Source organism: Galeopterus variegatus, unplaced genomic scaffold (genome assembly GCF_000696425.1).
Source record: "Galeopterus variegatus unplaced genomic scaffold, G_variegatus-3.0.2 Scaffold3483, whole genome shotgun sequence".
Classification (NCBI taxonomy): domain Eukaryota; kingdom Metazoa; phylum Chordata; class Mammalia; order Dermoptera; family Cynocephalidae; genus Galeopterus; species Galeopterus variegatus.
In genome coordinates, this window is record NW_007729594.1 from 162,469 (window position 1) to 185,723 (window position 23,255).

The window sequence follows — 23,255 nt, forward strand, 5'->3', positions numbered from 1 at the left end:
TTTTTTCCGTGTCCGGCAACGGATCGCAACCCTCAGTGTTGCCCCCGTACCGGACCGGGGACCGGCAATGGGATCGCAAGCCTCGGTGTTGCTCCCGTGCCTCGCTCAGCCAGTGAGCGGGAACCGGTCTGTATGTGGGATCCGAACCCTCGGCGGGAGCGCCTCCGCGCTTCCCAAGCGGCGCACTAGCGTATGTGCCACCGGGTCGGCCCATACCTCCCTCTTTTGAAGCAGCTGCTCACTTGTGTCCCTCTCATTTGTGGACAGAGCCTTGTGGGGACATCTTTCTACATGAGAACTCCCACCTGGGGGTTTCTGAACTGCCTGAATGACTCTTCAAAGTAACCCCACCAGAGACAGAGGGCTGGATGACTGCAGAACATGTAAACCTTGCTTAGCATTGTTTCAGGGAGAATAATAGACAGGCAAAAATCTTTGACGGCTTATTTCTTGGTGTCATAAAATATCCCTCTCATTGAGATTAAAAAAAAAAAAAAAAAAAAAAAAAAAGTAAGTCTTTGCCCAGATGTGGGACTCTGTCAGACCGGGCAGACCCTCAAACACTCTCACTACTGGCTGTCTTCTCTGTCAGCCTGTAGACAGGAAATGTCTTTTATTTGAAGTTAAATAAATTAAATCTGGACTCATATCTTTCTCTAGACACTTTTCAGTTCTTTTTTTTTTTGCATGTTGAGAGAGAGCCACATTCTTTATCTCTCTTCCTTCTTTCACCATCACCCCTCCATCCAATGTGCACCCTGCTCTCGCTATTTGCTAAATCTGTCCTCATCAAGGTCTCTGATCACATTCACTTTCTCAGAATACCCTATATATAAATTCAACCCCCAATACTCCCTATCCCTACTGCTATCCCCATTTCCTGAATTTTTTAATTCATTGCTTATTTTTCTCTGGAGCACTTACTATCATCTCTCTCTCTCTCTCTCTCTCTCTCTCTCTCTCTCTCTCTCTCTCTCTCACACACACACACACACACACCCCCACACACCCCCACACACACACGTCTTTGCTTATTTGTTTTGTTTATTATCTGTTGCTCCCACTCCCCCTCCCGCTCTGCCCACTAGAATAGAGCATCATGAGGTAAGAATTTGTATCCACTTTGTTCATTGCTGGGTACTGATTACTTAGCACAGTGGCACATGGTAGCACATGGTAGATAGTCAATACATACTTGTTGAATTGATGGGATACGATATTGCCCTGGAACTCCTAGAAACTCTTCTGACAACTTTTTCCATCATCTTCATGTTCCATTCTGCCTCTCTACTTACCCACAAAACGTTAGTATTCTCAGACCTCCATCATCAGCCCTTTGCTTTTCTTGTTCTAGTTGTTTTATGCATCACCTAGGCAAAGTTCGTTTTGGTTTTGTTTAAAGATCAATAAGATAATGGACATAAGGCATATGTACCAGGCTTTGACACACTAAGCTACATACTTTTCCACTAGAAATATACAAAACATAGGAAATTGAAACATATATTCCACAAGCAGATTTGTATAATGGTGATTTATACATGCATTAAAGGTGACTCCAAGATACTGTACTATACTGAGCAGATTTTCTGGGTTTGCAGGTTACCATGGCATCTGAACCCATCATGATGGCCCCCATTTGTCTAGTGGAAAACCAGGAGGAACAGCTGATGACCAATCCAAAGGCATTAAAGATCCTTGAGAATATTTCTCAGCCTGTGGTAGTGGTGGCCATTGCAGGGCTGTGTCGGACAGGAAAATCTTACCTGATGAATCGCCTGGCAGGACAGAACCTTGGTGAGTGTTGTCCTGGAGCAGGGCCATTCGCTTGGAACCATTGATAATGCAGCCTGATCACACTTCCTGTAAGGTCATCTTAAGAAAGAGCCTAGTCTCTCCCATTGAAGAACACTTCTAATTCTCACCACCAAATTTACAACCTCGACCTCTATCTGTCCATAAAATCTCATTCTTTTATCCAGCAAAGAATGCTGTCCGATTCCTATCAAAAGATCATTCTACTTGTCCTCTGGATCCCATCCATGCTCACTGCTCAGGAGATGAGATCCTGCCATTATTCCCTTTTTTTCTCTTGCATTACTTTTGTGAAACTACACGGTTATTCCCAGCAGCATAAAATTTAGTTTATTGGGCCCTCTTTTAAAAAATAAAAAAAGAAAGGAAGAAAAAAGGAAGGAAGAAAGGATCCCGTAATTCCCAAATCTCAGAGAAGCTAAGATACACTTTTTTACTTTGTTTTATTGCGATAGTTTAATAAATTATACTTTCTTCTCTTTCTCTTTTTAATATTTTCTAACATGTGAAGTACAACACATACAGAAGAGTCCACAATACATGGACAATAAAAATATAAATATACAGTGACCATCTGTGTAACCACTGCCCAAGTCAAGAAATACAACATCACCAACTTCCAAAAGCCCAAACAACACCTCTTCCACCCTCACTGCAAAGTTTTGATTTCATTGCACTTCTATTTGCTTTTACAAGTATTTTTTATGGTCTACACATTTCTTAAAAAAACAGTTAGTTTGACTTGCTTTTAAAATTGTTGTAATAGGGGGCCGGCCCAGTGGCGCACTGCTACAGTGCGCCGCTTGGGAGCGCGGCGGCACTCCCGCCGAGGGTTCGGATCCCACATACAGACTGGCCGCTCACTGGCTGAGCAAGGTGCAGGCGCAACACCGAGGGTTGCGATCCCGTTGCCGGTGCCGGTCCCGGTCCGGTACGGGCGCGACACTGAGGGTTGCGATCCGTTGCCGGACACGAAAAAAAGACAAAAAAATAAAATAATAAATAAATAAATAAATAAAATAAAATTGTTGTAATAGGAATTATATGTATTCTTTTGTAGATTGTTTTTATCACAAGAAGTTTATAAGAATCATCCACTTTCTTGTATATATCTGTAATTTATTTATTTTCACTACCTTATAGTATGCCATTGAATAAAGATACCACAGTTTGTTCATTTATTGTTAATGAACACTGATATTTTTTCCAGATTTTACTTTTTATGAACTTAACTAATCATAAAACATTTGGTATTTATATCCTGATAGACATGTACTCAAACTTCCCTTTTGTGATATACCTGGAAGTAGAATTGCTAGGTCACACTGTGTGTGTCTGCTTTCAGACTTTCTATAAAACATCAAGTAGATTTAAAAATTTTTGAGCAATGTACAGAATTATTAGCAGCAATTAAGATGTCTCTACATCCTTTCTACCGCTTGGTAATATGAGATATGTTAGGTTGTGCTAATCTGGAGACTGTGTAGTTGTATGTCATATGCCTAACTATAAACAAGTTTGAGCACCTTTCATGTATTTATTGGCCCTTTGTATTTCCTATTTTGCAGAATAATTTTTTACTGGGCTGTATCTTATGGTTCTTATTGATTTTATAAAGAGTCTCCCCATTAATTAATATGTATCCATTAATCTGAAATGTCTTATTTCCCTGCTGACTCAGCACCACTACAAGTTAAACTGCAGACCAATAAATTCTAAGACTATCTCTGTTTCTCTGTCTGTCTTTCCATTCTCACTCTGTATTTCCTCCTTCTCTTATTCTCCCTCTCTTTTTGCTTTCCAATCTCCCATTGGCTTAAAACCAAAATATTTTGCCTTTATCTTTTAAGCAAATTCTTCACCATCAATCAGGGAAGGACAATTTTCTTTCCTGGACAAAATGAATTTTTGGTTTTATTTGAGAGATTAAAGCATTTTTAAAAATAAGAGATAAATATTAGAGTGTTTCGACAACATCATTATTCTTTTCTTTTTTAAATTTTAATTTATCAATATACAATATGGTTGATTTTGATGTCCCTTTACCAATTCCTCCTTTTCCTCCCTCCCTCTCCCCCATTCCCCCATCAATATCATATCTGTTCACTTGTCTTAACAAAAATCAAGGAATTGTTGTGATTGTTGTGTCTTCTTTCCCTACCTCAACCTGCTCATTTGTTTATTTACTTGTTTATTTATTTTTAGCTCCCAGAAATAAGTGAGGACATGTGGTATTTCTCTTTCTGTGTCTGGCTTACTTCACTTAATATGATTTTCTCTAAGCGCATCCATGTTGCTGCGAATTACAGTATTTCACTTTTTTTTATAGCAGAGTAGAATTTCATTGTGTAGATATACCACATTTTCCGTATCCACTCATCCGATGATGGGCATTTAGGCTGTTTCCAACTCTTGGCTATTGTAAATAGCATTACAATAAACATGGGATTATGGGTATCCCTTCAACATGATGATTTCCATTCCTCTGGGTATATTCCCAGCAGTGGAATAGCTCGGTCATATGGCATATCTATCTTTAGTTGTTTGAGGAACCTCCATACCATTTTCCATAAAGGCTGCACCATTTTGAAGTCCCACCAACAGTGTAGGAAGGTTCCTTTTTCTCTGCATCCTCGCCAGCATTTGTCATTCTCAATCTTTTGGATATTACCATCCTAACTGGAGTGAGATGGTATCTCAAAGTGGTTTTGATTTGCATTTCCCAAATACTGAGTGATGATGAGCATTTTTCATGTGTCTGTTGGCCATTTGTATATCTTCCTTTGAGAAATGTCTATTCAGCTCTTTTGCCCATTTTTAAATTGGGTTACATTTTTTTTTCTTTTGGTGTTAAGTTGTTTGAGTTACTTGTATATTCTGGTTATTAATCTTTTGTCAGATGTATATTTAGCAAATATTTTCTCCCACTCTGTTGGATGTCTTTTTGCTCTGTTAATTGTTTCTTTTGCTATGCAGAAACTTTTTAGTTTGTTATAATCCCATTTGTTTATTTTTCCTTTGGTTGCCTGTGCTTTTGGGGTCATATTCATAAAGTCTGTACCCAATCCTACTTCCTGGAGTGTTTTCCCTATGTTTTTTTTTATTTACAGAGTTTTATTGTTTCAGGATGTATATTTAATTCTTTAATCCGTTTTGAGTTGATGTTGGCATATGGTGAGAGGTGTGGGTATAGATTGATTCTCCTACATATGAATGTCCAATTTTCCCAGCACCCTTTGCTGAAGAGACAGTCTCTTCCCCAGTATGTGGACTTGGATCCTTTGTAAAAGATCAGTTGGCTGTAGGTGTATGGGTTGACTTCTGGGGACTCTGTCCATTCCATTGGTCCATGTGTCTGTTTTTATGCCAGTACCATGCTGTTTTGGTTACTATTGCTTTGTAGTATAGTTTAGAGTCAGGTAGTGTTATGTCTCCAGCTTTATTTTTATTTTTGCTCAGAATTGCTTTGGCTATTTGTAGACTTTTGTTCTTCCATATGAATGTTAGGAATGTTTTCTCCAATCCTGAGAAAAATGTCATTGGAATTTTCATGGGGACTGTGTTGAATCTGCAGATCACTTTGTGTAGTATGGACATTTTCACAATGTTAATTCTTCCAATCCAAGGTCATGGGATATCTTTCCATCTTCTTGTGTCCTCTTTAATTTCTCTCAACAGTGATTGGTAGCTCTCATCATAGAGATTTTTCACATCCTTGGTTAAATTTATTCTTAGGTATTTTATTTTTTTGGTGGCTATTGTAAATGGGCTAGCTTATTTGATTTCTTTTTCTGCCAGTTCATTGTTAGAATATAGAAATTCTACTGATTTTTGTGTGTTGATTTTGTATCCTGAAACTTTGCTGAAATCATTTATTAAATAAGAGTTTTTCTGTAGAGTCTTTAGGCTGCTGTCTATATAGGATCATGTCATCTGCAAACAGGGACAGTTTGACCTCATCTTTTCCAATCTGGATGCCCTTTATTACCTTCACTTCCCTAATTGCTCTGGCTAATATTCCAACACTTTGTTGAATACAAGTGGCAAGAGGAGTCATCCTTGTCTTGTTCCCATTCTTAAGGGAAAGGCTTTCAATTTTTCTCCATTCAAGATAATATTGGCAGTGGGTTTGTCATATATGGCTTTAATTGTGCTGGAATACTTTCCTTCTATACCCAATTTATAGAGAGTTTTATCGTGAACGAATGTTGAATTTTGTCAAATGCTTTTTCAGCATCTATAGAGATGACCGTATGGTTTTATGTTTGATTTTATTGATGTAGTGTATCATATTGATTTGCTTATGTTGAACCAACCTTACATCCTTATACTTGATCATGGTGTATAATTTTTTGTATGTGTTGCTGTATTTATTAGCTAGTATTTTATGGAGGATTTTTGCATCTATATTCATCAACGATGTTGGCCTGTAGTTTTCTTTTTTTTTGTTTTGTCCTTGTCTGGTTTTGTTATCAGGGTGATGTTTGCCTCATAGAATAAATTTAGGAGAGCAGCCTCTATTTCAATTTTTTGGGATAGTTTGTAGAAAATTGGTATTAATTCTTCTTTAAAGGTTTGGTAGAATTCTGCAGTGAAGCCATCTGGTCCTGGGCTTTTCTTTGTTGGGAGACTGCTGATAACTTCAATCTCTTTGATTGCTATGAGTCTGTTTCAATTTTCTGTGTCTTCTTGGCTCAGTTTTGGTAGTTTGTATATGTCCAAAAATTTATCCAATTCCTCCAGATTTTCAAGTTTGTTGGCATATAGTTGTTTATAGTAGTCTCTAATGATTCCTTGTATTTCTGAAGTATTGGTTTTCATATCACCATTTTCATTTTTAATTTTTATTTGTGTCTTCTCTCTTCTTTTTTCAGTTAGTCTTGCTAATGATTTGCCAATTTTGTTTTACTTTTCAAAAAACCAGTTAGTTTTCTATTTCATTTAGTTCTGCTCTGATCTTAATCATTTCTTTCTGTCTACTAACTTTGGGCTTGGTTTGTTCTTGTTTTTCTAATTCTTTACGGTTGAGTGTTAGGTTGTTTACTTGCCATCTTTCCATTCTTCTGAGGTAAGCATTTAGTGCAATAAATTTCCCCCTAGTACTACTTTTGCAGTATCCCACAAGTTTTGATATGATGTGTCATTATTTTCATTAGTTTCAATAAATTGTTTGACTTCTTGTTTAATTTCTTCTCGGACCCATATGTTATTAAGTAGAGTGAACAACATCATTTTTCTATTCAAGAGGATGCCAATTAGAAAATGAGGCAATTTCCTACTGTTCTGCTGGCAAAATTCCCTGGTCTCAGAATGTTTTAAACATCTAAGTTGTGACTGTACCACCCTCCCATATCAGGGAAACAGCAGAAAAAAAAAAGAGACTCGATCCCAGTCAAAGTCCACCAGCAGTGCCAGATCACTGTGCTCTCTCTTTGGCAGTGATGTGTTTTCTGTTTTTTAACCTCTAATTACTGAGAGTGTGACCAACTGTTACAGCTGGCTTTTCTCAGTAGGGGCACTGAAAGTTGGGTTCACTCTATACTGATCAGCTGGCAATCAAGTAGTATGACATGAGTGCCAACCAATTCATGTCTTTATACCCTCTCCTTGAAGAAAGCACAGAGCATGGGGACTGGATGGCTACAGCCATGCTGAATCACATTCCCCTGGGTAATATACCACACCTGTTTCTATTCTCACTTGAAGGAATCATTAGCATATGGCAGATCAAATTACTGGACTATTGGACACAATATACATCCACAGTTTCCTGGGCATAGCCCTCAAGTTCTCTCCCCACTATGGAATTACTCCTTTGGGGAAAAAAAAAGCTTGGAAGACTCACAATAATTTTCTGATTTCTCTCTGTTATATCTCCCTTCCTGAGGTAATAATGTAGACTCATCATTTGCTTGGAAAGGAGAAAGGAAAGAAGGATATACAGAGAGAAAAGGGAGGAGAAAATGCAACCAAAGTAAGTCCAGGTCCCACAGGACATGGATGTTCCACCCGAGAGGTAACTGAGAGTGTTTAATGGATAGACTACTTACAAGGGCTTAGAGAGGGTAAAGGGAACCAATAAGATATGAAAATTTACCCCAAGAGTGGCAATAGCAATCACAGAGAAGCCATTATTAACCCTAAACTCAAACAGGCAAACAGAGAATGCATACCAGAGCATGTCAAGGACCAGAGCTATTGATGGTGCTTCGGGAAAGAAGCTGTGACCTCAGGACGAGCAATAGCCATTGAGACACCATGGGCCAGCAGGATGAGAGTGGGGTAACACATGCTGCTTTCCATTCACCTGCTGATCTTCCCACTATGCTAACTCTACCAGAAGTTGTAGGACAAGGAATCTCTGCAATATAGGCCAGACAGTCAGCCTCCTGGAGCACTGACCAGGATGCAGAGAGTAAAAAGTGAATTCAGTAGGAGAAAATGTGAGGGGGACAATGAAAACTGGTATCTCAAAATCTTATCCACTGTGCTGGAAATTATAGCCCTTCTTCAGCAATATATTGAACCTTGGAACACTCATTACCTCCTCCCTCTTTCCTCACTTTCCTATCTATGTACTCTCCAAAATTTATCCATTACCTTCATTCTCTTGTCTACTATTTCCACCCTAGTTGACCACAACATTATATCCAACTGTTGACCTGTGCAGGGTCAGTGTAGTCCACATAGCATCAGGCCAGAGTCAGGAGCCCTGTGTTGAAGTGCAGTAGAAGTGCCAAACAGTTACAGTTTCTGAGTTTCAGTTTCTTCATTCACAAAATGAGTGACTGGTCTAATGGGTCACTGAGTTCATCTTACCTCTGTAATTACAGAAGCCTTCTAACTACTCCAACATCCCAATTCCTAACCACTCCTCTATTCTAATACCACACTAATGTTTCTGAGTATATTTTGGTTTTATTACTATCCATCTCAAAAACTTAAGTAATTTTGTTGTCAAAAAGTTGGGTCTCATTACCTAGGCATTCACAGCCCTACATTATAAATTCTGCAACTACATTTAAAGGCTCAGTCCTCATTCCTCCATTACTGGAAGCCTGTTTCAGCAGAACTGGACCAGAGTAGCTACTCAAGGTGTCTTTCCCATGTCAGTGTCTTCTCCATTTAGGTGGCCTTCTCTTGACCTAGCCCCAAGTAAAGAAAAAGAGGCATTACATGAAGATGAATAGAAACATGGAATTCTCATCCTAGCCTTCTTTCTAATTCTGCTTTGAATGCATGCTTTTCATTTCTTCCTGATTGCCAGATACAAATACAGCTTAATAGAGTTCACCTTGATTCTGTAATGTGACACAGTTTGAGCCTTCAAAGGAGTGAGGTGAATAGGGGACACAACATGTTTTTAAGAATGTCATTAATATGTTTAAAGTTTGGATTGGTTGACCTTGAGGAAATGAAAGCAAACCCTCTCCTTGCCAGGCACTTACATTCTTACAAGTTTACTCATTGTCATTCTGGACTGTCTGAACGCTGCTGTCACAATATGTTGTTTCTCCTCTTCCCTTGCAGGCTTCCCTCTGGGATCCACAGTGAGGTCTGAAACCAAGGGCATCTGGATGTGGTGTGTGCCTCACCCCACCAAGCCCAACCACACTCTGGTCCTTCTGGACACTGAGGGCCTCGGTGATGTAAAAAAGGTAAGAGAGAGAGTCACTGAATAATCTTCTTTGCTCTTGCCTTTTAATTCACCATCTTAATTCGACTTCTATGTATATGCTTGCAAATTGCAAATGCAAATTATAGATAGTGGAGTTAAATTCTCTTACCTCGACCTTCCCTAAGAGCACAAATATTTTGGTGTTCTAGGACATGGTTTTTATCTTATTTTTAACAATGTACTTAATGACACAATTTAATACTTTTTGAGCAGGTGAATCTAGGATTCTGTGCTATGTACCACAGTCACAACAGTGAACACAGAGGGTAGATGGGGAGACAAGTACATAGTATAATCAGTAAAGGGCGCCATGGATACAACCCAGTAGTGTGGGTTAGAGGAAGTTTCCTAAGGAATCATTATCTGAACTGTGACCCATCAAGTCAATGGCAGCCACCAGTTAAAGTCTGTGGATTGAAGACGTTGGATGTTAGAGTCTAGAAAATAGGATTTCAGTGAAGTGATCTATTTAAATAATCTCCAGAAAAGCTTCATCTACTCAAGGAACATTCATAATGTTTTTAGTTCCAGTTTCCGTCTTTGGAGATTAAATCTTTACTGAATTTTAAAAAGCATTATCTTGCCCAATAGAAAGCATTATAAAGAGATTAATTTTATGTGTTGTCTTTATGGTATTAGGTGCAATCATTTGTTTCTTTATTTTGTCTTAGTGTGAATCTACACGGAATGAAGTAGCAGTAAATTGTTAGCTTCCATTATAGCCCAGAAAAAGAACAAAATATTTAAAAATTATGAATTAAATTTTAAAAAAATTTTTTAAAACTTTAAAAGCCTTAAAGTCTTCAATGTAAAAGAAAGTATAAAATGTAGATGAAAGGGAAACTAAAACAATCCTTAGTCCTCAAAACTTTACCTTGACATATGTTTAAATCCAGCATGTTTTTTCCTTCTTTGTACCAGAATCTTTCCCAACTAGGACAAAAACTACCATCTTGTTACCCTTCCAGTACCATCAGACTAATTCCCAGTTAATTAAATGTACTCCAATTATGTCCCCCTAATACCTCTCACTCTTGATGGTGAAGTAAAGTATATTTTGGCCCAAACTTGCTTCTTTTTATCTAATTGCATTTGTACAAAACACCAAAGCATACCAAATTATACATGATTGATAGCAGCAGAGCTTCTTGCTGAATTTAGAACATGTGGTTTGATTTGAGAAGTATCTAATCCTATTTGCATATCCTCAAGGCCCTTCACATCTGAATCTCCTTCCCAGCCTTGCTTTTCACGCCCACATATCTGTCCACTGCCCCAAATGAAATAACTCTATAACATCTTTACATGACTGTGCTTTTAACAATTCTGAGTGAGCTTGTGTTGGTACTTTTACTTACATGCTCCCTTCATTGCTACAGGGCCACATTCTTTTTGTCTTTTTTCGTGTCCGGCAACGGATCGCAACCCTCAGTGTTGCGCCCGTACCAGCCCGGGACCGCCAACGGGATCGCAACCCTCGGTGTTGCGCCCGCACCTCGCTCAGCCAGTGAGCGGGAACCGGTCTGTATGTGGGATCCGAACCCTCGGCGGGAGCACCACCATGCTCCGAAGCAGCGCACTGTAGCAGTGCGCCACCGGGCCGGCCCTACAGGGCCACATTCTAACAACTCTTTAAACCCAGCTCTGTTTACTCACTGTCCTGATTTCACAGTCAGAGACAGTCTCGTCTTGCTCTTAATTCTTAGGGTACTTGTTTTCATTTATTGGACTTACCCCTTTTTCTTTTACATTATAGATTTAGGTTCCACTCCTGGCAAAAATGATTAATTTGATTGCAGTTGTGTGTTTACTTAGTTTACTGCTTGTACAGAAAGTCATCTTCTTGAGGGCAGAGACTGTCATACGGAACTTTGCATCCACATGACCATATGCGACTGCCTTGCATCAAGTATTTGCCCAGTGAATAGGTATTGAATGTAATAAATAACATTGTGTGTCTAATGTTGACCATGATAGACAAGATTTGCTAAAGAAATAACCACCTGCTCTTTAGTGTGCATTCACTAATGACTACTACGTTCTAGTCATTGTCTTAATGAAAACATTAAGGAGTGAATGAAAAGTGGTCTCCTTAATTCTCTTACTCTAACATGCTTTCTAGAATGACCCTAAGAATGACTCGTGGATCTTTGCCCTGGCTGTGCTCCTGAGCAGCACCTTTGTCTACAACAGCATGAGCACCATCAACCACCAGGCCCTGGAGCAGCTGCAGTATCCTTCCAGGAACTGAACTACCAAGATTTATTGAGTTTATAGTTATGGCAACTGAGACTGTTTCGTCTCTTCTATGACTTAATTGTCATGGTTGGGAAGGGAACACAGGGCACAAGAAAATGGTTATAACATTTGTTTCTAAGTGAGTTCTACGTTGTAGTGTAGAGCACTTCTCCTTCCTTAGCTAAGTTCCCAGCTACGTGACTGAACTAACAGAGCTCATTAGGGCAAAATCCTCCTCAACACCTGGTGAAGTAGAGGACTCCACCAACTTTGTGAGTTTCTTTCCAGACTTTATTTGGACTGTTCGGGATTTCACCCTGGAGCTGAAGATAGATGAGCAACCAATCACAGAGGATGAGTACCTGGAGGATGCTTTGAAGCTGATTCCAGGTATCAGAGCACAGCCCAGGTGGTGGAAGGTTCAGTGTGGATGCAATCACCTGAGGGCTGTTATTCAGCACTTGACTTCAATTTTTTATTTGACACTGGATTAAGATACATTCTAGTAGTGAGTAGTAAATGTGAATGGTGACTGGTGATTGGTTTTCACAGGTTATTCCTTCCAAAGCTCTAACAGTTGGAGTAAGACAACAGAAAATTTAAGAATCTGTATTAGACCAAATGATTTTAGACCAATTGATACTGTGAAAAAAAATTTCTGGTTTCAATCAGCGCTATAACTTCCAAAGGCCCATGTACTTAACTTTCTTATTACATGCTTCTCCTGTTCCATGCTGACAAAAGTAGCTCATTAGTTTGGAGACTGCTAAAAAAAAGAATCACGAAGAAAGATCTAATTGTTTTATTGTGGTAAAATATACATAACATAAAATGTACTATTTAAACTATTTGTAAGTGTACATTTCTGTGTCTGTAAATACATTCAAAAGATGTGCAACCATCACCACCATCCAACCACAGAACTTTTTCACCTCCCCGAACTGAAACTCTTTACCCACTAAAGAATAACTCCCCATTTCCTCCTACCTGCAGCCCCTGGCAACCACCAGTTTACTTTCTGTGTCTGTGAATTTGATCACTCTAGGTATCTCATATAAGTGTAATCATATATGTGTTTTTGTGACTGGCATATTAGCATAATGTCCTCAAGCTTCATCCATGTTGCAGCACATGTTAGAATTTCCTTCCTTAAAAGATCTAATTTTTAAAAGATTTCATGCAAAATATTTTACTAGTACCTGAATAGTTATATATTTCAAAGAAAGGATATTTATAAAACATACACTTAGTGTATAGAAAGAAATTGACATATCCTTTCAGCAAGACTTTCAAATCCTTCATTATGCCTTGCTCATGATTTCACTCTTTTTATTCTTATAGTCTTAAACTTTATGTTACCATTTGAATATTATAAATTTACTACACGGATTTTATTTATCAGGGTGGATAAATGTTGGCATCTGGAAGCAACATCCATTTTTATTTATTCACTCATTTATTCATTCCTTAATAAAACATTTATTGAACATCTGATATATGCCCTAGAATTACTCTGTAAGGAACTATCAGTTCTGATATATATATAAGCGGTGAGGTCTCTAAGTTACATTTAGGTCAACCTTACTCTTTGCAGTTTTACTCTAAAAAATTTGTTAAATATGTTTATGGTGTGTGTATATTTTGGATCTGAATTTTGAAAGTTTTTCTTTACTGATCTGGGTATCATTTCTCCTCCTGCTGATATTTTTATGACCAACATCTTTACCCTTCTTCCTGGCATTCCCTTATTTTAGGGCCCACATTTCATTTCTGACATGGAGAAGTAGGATCAGGAAAGCACCTCTGATCATTTTTTCATTAGTCATTCATTCAATGAACATTTAATAAATATTTAGTCCACCAAATTCCATGCAGGTGCTGAGGAATCCAACAATAAATTTCTTCACATGGCATGGATGCCTCTCTTTCCTCTGCAGAAGTACTTCCAGCCTTTGTGATTGGCACAAGGTTGATTTGCAATAAGGTAACACATGTTAGGATTAAAGAGAATTTGTAGACACAGGAGCTGCATTGATGCAAAGATCTCTGGGAATGAAAACCCTCAGCCCTGTTGTCTGAATACTGCCCTTTTAATTATTTCTATTTCTCTACGTATGCAGGCAAGAATCCCAAAATCCAAGATTCCAACATGCCTAGAGAGTGCATCAGGCATTTCTTCCCAAATCGGAAGTGCTTTGTCTTTGACTGGCCAACAAGTGACAAAAATCTCTTATCCCATATGGATGAAATGTCAGAAGACCAGCTGGATAGTAATTTCCAGGAGCAATCAAAAAATTTCTGTTCCTATATCTTTACCAATGCAAAGACGAAGACCCTGAGAGAAGGAATCATTGTCACAGGGAACCGTGAGTCACCTTTGCCCCAAAGCATATTTCTGTGCTCAGTGTGAGTGGTAAAGCTTTGATTATACTGTGGGTCTGTTACTAATTTTGCTTTGCATTTGTGTGTGAATGTTGTGAGGTAATTATTTATGTCATAAAATAGAGAAATATATTTTTTTAAAGTGTCCCTATATGAGGGTATGCTGAGACCTAATATGTCTAATATATATCTAATATATCTCAAGAACTTAATAAAAGGACACAATTCAATTAAAGATAGAAAATCCACATTGTAAGGAGAAGTCCTATGGGATGAGTTCTTGTTAGGGAGGGTACAGCTGATTCTGTGAATTTACCTGAGTCAGACAATAAACAGGAGACCTTGAGTTTCTGCAAGCTCACTGGAAGTTTGAGAAACAAAAGTACATAGAATGTTATGTACAGGGCAGGCTTCATAGGCATGTGATTTATACAGTTTTGTGCTGTGATGAGATGAGCCCATGCTGGGTTTAGTGCACTCTGTCCCTGCATGGTTTTGAATTCTTGATGATTTTTTAAACTAGAAATCCCACATATTCATTTTATACTGGGTCACAAATTCTGTAGCTCGTCATATTTATGTTCATTATTTTGCCTGTCTTCTATTTATTTTTATTTTCTCTGAATGGGGAAGTATTTTTACAGGGTACCCATGAGCATATTAGTTGTAATCAGTAAGTTAAATTATAATGTGAAGAATTGGTGAAAAATAAAAAAGAGAGAGATTAGGAAAAACAATAATGTTAGTAGATTTCTAAAAGAACAAAATAAAATAAATATTCATTGAAAATATAGTTTTTGTGATTTTAGAATGCTGCTACATTTACATAAAAACTGTAAACCAGTGCCTGAGAATTTTATATTTATCCCAAAATGTCCTGGTTTTTTCAGGGCTTCAGAATCTGGTGGCGACCTACGTAGATGTCATCAAGAAGGGAGAGATACCTTGTTTGGAGAATGCAGTGACAACTCTGGCTCAGCGTGAGAACTTAATGGCAAAGAAGAAGGCAGCCGACCACTACAGTGAGCAGATGGCCCGGCGCTTGACGATCTGCCCAGACACACTCCAGGAGCTGGTGGACGTGCACACGGCCTGTGAGAAGGAAGCCCTTTCAGTCTTCATGGAGCTCTCCTTCAAGGATGAAAATCGGGAATTCCAGAAGAATCTTATGGTACTGTGTCCTAGTATTTATTCTTCCTAAATCCTGCTCTTCTGAAATGATCCTTAGAACTACCTTTTCTTTTCTTTTTTTTTCCTTTTTGTCTTTTTTACTGACCGGTAACGGGATCGCAACCCTCGGTGCTGCGCCCGCACCGGGCTCAGCCAGTGAGCGGGAACCGGTCTCCACATGGGATCTGAACCCTCGGCGGGAGCGCCGCCACGCTCCCAAGCAGTGCACTCTCCAGTGCACCACCGGGCCGGCCCTAGAACTACCTTTTCTACCCTATCACTCATCTAATACAATGGTAAAAAAGAACCTGGATTCCTGTGAGTGACAAGACTCCACAGGGCTAAAGTTCATCCTTTTACTAAAAGGTGGGCACTTTGTTACTTTTCCGTTCCTTCATAAAAATTACCATTGAATTTAGCGACTTAAAATAACAAACATAAACAAGTATACTTTTTAAATTTTATTTTATTTTATTTTACCTCTCAAAATACATTGTACTTGACTTTCATGCCCCTTTACCCATTCCTCTCCAACCCTTCCCCTCCCCCCACACATCATATCTGTGCACTTGACTTAAATAGTTCAAGGAATTTTTGTGGTTATTCTGTCTCCCCCCCCCACCCTTTATTTGTTTGTGTGTTTATTTATTAATTTTTAGCTCCCACAAATAAGTGAGAACATGTAGGATTTCTCTTTCTGTGCCTGACTTGTTTCACTTAATATAATTTTCTCTATGTCCATCCATGTTGTTGTGAATGTTAGTATTTCATTCTTTTTTATAGCAGAGTAGAATTCCATTCTGCAGATGTAGCACAGTTTCCTTATCCACTCATCAGATGATGGGCATTTGGGCTGGTTCCAGCTCTTGGCTATTGTATATAGAGCTGCAATAAACACTGGAGTACAGGTATCCCTTCAGCCTGATGATTTCCATTCCTCTGGGTATATTCCCAGCAGTGGAATCACTGGGTCATATGGTAGATCTATCTGTAATTGTTTGAGGAACCTCCATATCATTTTCCATAAAGGCTGCACCATTTTGCAGCCCCACCAACAGTGGATGAGAGTTCCTTTTTCTCTGCAACCTCTCCAGCACTTATCATTCTCAGTCTTTTATATGTTAGCCATCCTAACTGGAGTGAGATGCTATCTCAAAGTGGTTTTGATTTGCATTTCCCAGATGTTGAGTGAAATTGAGCATTTTTTCATGTGTCTGTTGGCCACTTGTATATCTTTCTTTGAGAAAGACCTGTTCAGCTCCTTTGCCCATTTTTTAATTGGATTATTCATTTTTTTGTTGTAAAGTTGTTTGAGTTCCTTATATATTCTGGATATTAATCTTTTGTCAGATGTATATTTTGCAAATATTTTCTCCCACTCTGTTGGTTGCTTTTTTACTCTGTTGATTGTTTCTTTTGCTGTGCAGAAGCTTTTTAGTTAGATATAATCCCATTTGTTTATTTTACCTTTAGCTGCCTGTACTTTGGGGGTGCTATTCATGAATTCTGTAACCACTGCTACCTCCTAGATTGTTTCCCTTATGTTTTCTTTAAGGAGTTTTATTGCTTCAGGATGTATATTTAATTCTTTAATCCATTTTGAGTTGATTTTGGTACATGGTAAAAGATACGGGTCTAGTTTCATTCTCCTACATATAAGTATCCAGTTTTCCCAGCACCACTTGTTGAGAATGCGGTCTCTTTCCCAGTATGTAGCTTTGCTGCCTTTGTCAAAGATCAGATGGCTGTAGGTGTGTGGGTTTATTTCTGGGTTCTCTACTCTACTCCATTGGTCTGTGTGTCTATTTTTATGCCAGTGCCATGCTGTTTTGGTTACTGTAGCTTTGTAATATAGTTTAAAGTCAGGTAGTGTAATGCCTCCAGCTTTATTTTTTTTTGCTCAGAATTGCTTTGGCTATGCGTGGTCTTATGTTGTTTCATATAAATGTCTGGATAGCTTTCTCCATCTCAGAGAAAAATGTCACTGGAATTTTGATGGGGATTGTGTCGAATCTGTAGATCACTTTGGGTAATATGGACATTTTCACAATGTTAATTCTTCCAATCCAAGAGCATGGGATATCTTTCCATCTTCTTGTGTCCTCTTTAATTTCTCTCAACAGTGGTAATAATTAAGATCAGAGCAGAACTAAATGAAATAGAAATAAGAAAAACAATGCAAAAGATCAATGAAACAAAAAGTTGGTTTTTAAAAAAGATTAATAAAATTGACAAACTTTGAGAAAGACTGAGAAAATTAGATAGAAGACCCAAATAACAAAAATTAGAAATGAAAACAGTGATATTACAAGTGACACCTTAGAAACCAGGAATCATTAGAGACTACTGTAAATATCCATATGCTAACAAATTTGAAAATGTGGAGGAAATGGAAAGATTTCTGGGTGCATACAAATTACTAAAACTGAGCCAAGAAGATATAGAATATCTGAACAGACCAATAACAATAAAAGAGATTGAAGCTGTTATAGAAGGCTGCCATCAAAGAAAAGCCCAGGCCCGGATGGGTTCACTGCCTAGTTCTACCATATCTTCAAAGAGGAATTGATACCAATTCTCTGCAAAATGTTCCAAAAGATTGAAACAGAGGCCATTCTCCCAAACTCATTCTACGAGGCAAACATCACCCTGATACCAAAACCAGACAAAGATGCATTAAAAATAGAAAACTACAGGCCAATATCCTTGATGAATCTAGATGCAAAAATCCTCAATAAAATACTAACAAACAGAATAAAGCAACACATACAGAAAATTATACACCATGATCAATGGGATTCATCCCAGGCATGCCAGGTTGGTTCAACATATGCAAATCAATAAATGTGATGCACCACATTAATAAAAGCAAAGACAAAAACCACATGATCATCTCTATTGATGCTGAAAAAGCATATGACAAAATTCAACGTCCTTTCATTATAAAGATTCTCTACAAGTTAAACATAGACAGAAAGTATTTCAACATAATTAAAGCCATATATGATAAGCCCACTGCCAATATTATCCTGAATGGGGAAAAGTTGAAAGCTTTTCCCTTAAAAACAGGAACTAGACAAGGATGCCCACTCTCACCACTCCTATTCAACATAGTGTTGGAAGTACTAGCCAGAGCAATCAGAGAAGAGAAGGAAATAAAGGGCATCCAGATAGGAAAGGATGAAGTCAAGTGGTCCCTTTTTGCAGATGATATGATCCTATATATTGAACCAGACTAAAGCTTCTATTAAAAAACTCCTAGAGTTGATAAATGATTTAAGCAAAGTTGCAGGTCACAAAATCAACACACAAAAATCAGTAGCATTTCTGTACTGCACCAGTGAACATGCAGAAAAAGAAATCAAGAAAGCTAGCCCATTTGCAATAGCCACCAATAAAATAAAATATTTAGTAACAAAGGTGACCAAACATAAAAGAGTATAAGCTCATCATTCTGTAAATTAGAAGTCGGACACCAGGTGGCTTGGTGCTGTGCTCAGGCTTATCACAAGGTGGTAATCAAGGTGTCAGCCAGAATAAATTCTTATTTACGGTTTCTGAAGAGCCTCCAAGCTCATTGAAGTTGTTGGCTCAATTCAGTTATAGAAATCATGATCCCTTCCTTTTTTTCTTTTTCTAGCTATCAGCCAGGGGGTGCTTTTAACTCCTAGAGTTGTTTTTTCCCCCCCCATATGTCTCCACATTCTCTTTTCCATCTTCAAGCCAGCATTGAATCTTTTCCATGTTTAAATGTCTTTGATTTCCTCTTCTGCCACTGGAAAAAAACTCTCCTCTTTTAAAGATCTCACATGATTATCTAAGGCTGCTCTATTCCCAAACCCCTACCCACTCTGGCCATTATCTCTATTTTCTAAAGTCCATTTGTGCCATATAACATAACCTAACCACTGGAATAAAATTTATTAAATTCACAGTCCCAGGAACTATACAATTGTGTGCATCAGGGAAAGAAAATTTTAAAGGATCTCTTAATTCTGTTTGCCATAGGCACCTTCACTTGAAGTTACTCTTTTGATCTGTCTCTGACCAGTCTACAAGTGAAAATCTGTTAGTTCACCTTGAATAATTGCCAAAAAGTCAGCTGGATTGTAATTTTCTAGAAAAGGGGAAATTTCCATTCCTATATCTTCACACACTCAAATCCTTATTTAAAATAATTCATGAAGAGTTCCAAATTCTATTCAGAGTGCACTTAAATCAGTACTGTGAAGTTGATTTATTATGTATATATTTTCAACTATAGAACCCACACTTTCTGAGCAAACTCTACTTCAAGTCATAATGGAATTTTTCACTGCTCATTATTGATGGATAGACCACAGTTAAATGTCATTGCTAAGTGACCTATAGAGTTTATGTCTTCCAACCCCATCTTTTACAGATATTGAGCTTAAACCCAAGGAAGTTAAGGGTCTTCCTACAGGTCACACAGAAAATTGGTCATAACTTAGACTATAGCAACTCTTCTGACTCCTGGTCCTTTCCATATCCCAGTTCACTCTGAAGCCATCAGACTGCTTCTTCCAAGAAGATCACAGTTGGATCTTCCCTTCTAATAGCACCTTCTTTTCCATTTCTACACATTTTTCCTGGCAGGATACCATAGAAAAAAAGAAGGGGGAATTCTTTCTGCAAAATGAAGAGGCATCTGTAAAATATTGCCAGGCTGAGCTTACGAAGCTTTCAAAGCCCCTAATGGAAAGCATTTCAGAAGGAACCTTCGCTGTACCTGGAGGGTACAAACTATACCTAGAAGCAAAGAAAAAGTTTGAACTAGACTATGAACTAGTTCCCCATAAAGGATTTAAGGTGAGGAATAAGGGGAAAGGGGGTGGCCAACAGAATACGATCAGATGGTCTTTGTTGTTCCTTCTGAAAATCTAAGACTGCAGCACCATTTGTGGAGAGAAAGCAGAACACAGTGCTATCTTGACATTTATAGTTTTTATATTCACAATTAGTTAAACACTCTTTTTTTTTTTTTTGTCTTTTGTCTGTTTTCCGTGTCCGGCAACGGATCGCAACCCTCAGTGTTGCCCCCGGACCGGACCGGGGACCGGCAACGGGATCGCAAGCCTCGGCGTTGCTCCCGCGCCTCGCTCAGCCAGTGAGCGGGAACTGGTCTGCATATGGGATCCGAACCCTCGGATGGGAGCGCCACCGCGCTTCCCAAGCGGCGCACTATCCAGTGCGCCACCGGGCCAGCCCTAAACACTCTTAAGTAAACCAGAGATATTTTGTCTCAAAGAGGATTTAGAATGAGGAATTCAGGTGAAACAAACCTTTTCCTTCATGTATCAGACATGTGATAATATGTGTGCTAAGCCCAGGGATATAAATATAATACACGACTTTGTTCTCTAGATGCTGGTGATCTTTCCAGAGATGCAGGCAAATAGTCAACTGAATATGGTGTGAAAAGTGTTATCATACTGGTATGCTAAGATACTGGTATGGATGATGATTATGATGGTGATGATAACGGTGGTAGGGGTAGTGGTCATTAAGACACACTGAACACTCACTATATACCAGACATGGTCTTAGGTGCTGTTATTGGATTATCAATTTAATCCTCAGAGTAATATTATTAGGTACTACTGCTATCTATATTATACAGTGAGAAATGTGATGCACAAAGAAGTTAAAAAGTTGCTTAAGGTCATGTAGCTAACAAGCGTAGAGCTGGCAGGGCAGCTCAGAGTACTTAGAGGCTATCAGAGCTTAGATGGCAGCTTAGGTAAGGTTCTTGGAAGGTAGTTCCAAGAGGTATAAGATGAAGTATCAACAGATTTTAGCTTTTTATAAAAAAGGCTAGAAGAGCTTTAAGGCAAAGCAAAAGAACATGAGGTACATATAAACGGTGTATATTATGTGTTAATAGAACTACAGGTAAGTCTAGTTGACTGTAACCTGCAGTGGGTTGTGGGAGGCATCAATGGGAAAAGAGACTGGAGAGCTAGGAAGGAGGTTACAATCAGTGTTTCTGTGTCCCATCAATAGGCTTGGAATGCAAAATCTCCAGGGTCAGATTTGAGGTTTTATTGAACAATAATTTCCCCAGTAAGAGACTAAATCTTCGTCACCTGACATATCTTTCTTCCTTGTTGGTTTCTCAGGCAAATGAGGTCCTCCAGCACTTCCTGCTGTCTCAGACAGCAATAGAGAAATCCATCCTGCAGTCAGACAAAGCCCTCACCGATGGAGAGAAGGCCATAGCAGGTACTGGGAAAGGGCTCAGCCCACAGCAAGTGGGTAAGTTCCTGCAATATCCTCTGAGAGGTCTGACAGGAAGACCTTCCTGCAACAAGGAGCTTCCTCTCCTTCTGTGAAAAGTACACTCTGCTTAATCTGAAAATACAGAGTTGTGGTTGTACATAAGCCAGTCAGGGCTTTTCCCACCACATTATGAAATCAGCCCTTGATGAAGTGGCCATCAGGTGAATTCAGAGATTTCCCAGTTATCTTCTCAAAGTCAGTTTGGTCTCTGAGCTTAGAAAGCTCAGGTTTGACCTGTTATTTTCTTCCCTTTAAAAATTTTCACGGGAGCAGTGGAGCGGGCCAAGAAGGAGGAAGCTGAGATGAAACAGGAGCAGCTAAGAAAAAAAGAGGAGGAGGAAATGCAAAAGATGGAAATGCAACAGAGAAGCTACGAGGAAAACATAGCCCAGCTGAAGGAGAAGATGGAGAGGGATATAGAGAACCACAGGGTAATTCTGAAAAGGATGCTGGATCATTACATGAGGGTAAGTCTGGCCTGAGCCTGGGCAGTGCCTGACAGACAATTCCCTGTTTTCTCAGGAAGAGGACAAAATGTTAAAGTCCTGATCCGAGAGAGAAACAGAACTGGTATATGATTCACTAAATACTTCATGTCCATCTGAATCCTGCTGAAGCCCTTAAATTCACAATATTCCAGCACCTTCTGTAGTCTTAGATTTTGGAGTGTAGAAATAAGGTCCCCAGGGTAATTGGGCTGCTGTTTGTGATGGTAATAGAGTGGTCTCATGGGACCCAATTGAACAGGGCCTTAGTCCTCTGGTCCTATAGTCCTTACAATTCTTGGTACAGCCATCAAAGAGATCTGAAATAGATCCATCTGGTCTTAAAGGTATTAGATTAAGTCTGATATGAAATGAAGAATACTGAAAACTGTCAAACTTGCTATATTTGTTTCCAGATCTGCCTGAATAACCTGGGGTTACTATAAAGCACAGAGGAAAATTCTTTACTCATTTCAACCTGGAGGTTATTAGTCAGTGTTCTATACAAGGTCAGCAATTACCACATTTTGTTAGTTGGGCACACCATGATAGGTCAAGTGGAATTGAGAGTTAATTACAATAATTAACTATATTAGTATAACTAATAAATACATGGGGAAAATTCTCAGGCATGGCCTAGCCCAGCACTTCCCTACCCCCTTGAGATGATACTGAGGAAAACTTAGGAAGGTATAAATCATGGATACTCCCACTTGAGGTCCAAATGTATGGGCATATTGGACAACCCCCAAAAAGCAATCTACTGTGGTAGAGAAATAGACACACATGCTTAGCTTCTAGTTGTTAAATACAGAATCCTGATTTGATAATTGGGGATTTTCAAAAGTGGACTCTTTCCCTTTTACAGGTCCAAGAAGAACTGCTTAAGGAAGGATTTAGAAAGAAATCTGAGGAGCTGAATAGAGAGATAAATCAACTAAAAAAAGAGATTGAAACATCTAAAAAATATGAGTCATTCTTGATTTCAAAAGCGATTGATGTAGCTGGGAATGTGTTAATTATTGCACTACCTGAAGTCTTTAAGCTAGTTCGTGAAGGGAAGAAAATTCTCAACTAAAAAATTAAATAGGTTTAAATTTCTTGTTAAGAATATTATTAAATGAGGCTTCTTTTGTTTGAATAATGTAATACCATATTCATTTTTGAAATACATATGTCATGATACT

General features: G+C 38.6%; 1 protein-coding gene across 1 annotated transcript; it reads left to right on the forward strand.

Annotated features, from left to right (window-relative positions):
- Window positions 1-1,607: 1,607 nt before the first annotated feature.
- On the forward strand, window positions 1,608-23,184 carry LOC103600848 (guanylate-binding protein 4-like). Its single transcript, XM_008585187.1, has 10 exons — window positions 1,608-1,797; window positions 9,346-9,473; window positions 11,616-11,725; window positions 11,925-12,121; window positions 13,852-14,097; window positions 15,004-15,284; window positions 19,901-20,113; window positions 21,424-21,526; window positions 21,857-22,050; window positions 22,937-23,184. The coding sequence occupies exons 1-10, from the start codon at window positions 1,608-1,610 to the stop codon at window positions 23,144-23,146; spliced, it is 1,872 nt and encodes a 623-aa protein (XP_008583409.1). The 3' UTR covers window positions 23,147-23,184.
- Window positions 23,185-23,255: the final 71 nt, after the last annotated feature.

What these genes read in the sequence shown, in the direction of transcription:
- LOC103600848 (XM_008585187.1), top strand. Translation starts at nt 1,608, where the DNA reads ATGGCATCTGAACCCATCATGATGGCCCCCATTTGTCTAGTGGAAAAC. An exon ending in TTCCCCATAAAGGATTTAAG is followed by an intron (nt 20,114 to 21,423) that starts GTGAGGAATAAG and finishes TTGGTTTCTCAG; the next exon opens with GCAAATGAGGTCCTCCAGCA. An exon ending in TGCTGGATCATTACATGAGG is followed by an intron (nt 22,051 to 22,936) that starts GTAAGTCTGGCC and finishes TCCCTTTTACAG; the next exon opens with GTCCAAGAAGAACTGCTTAA.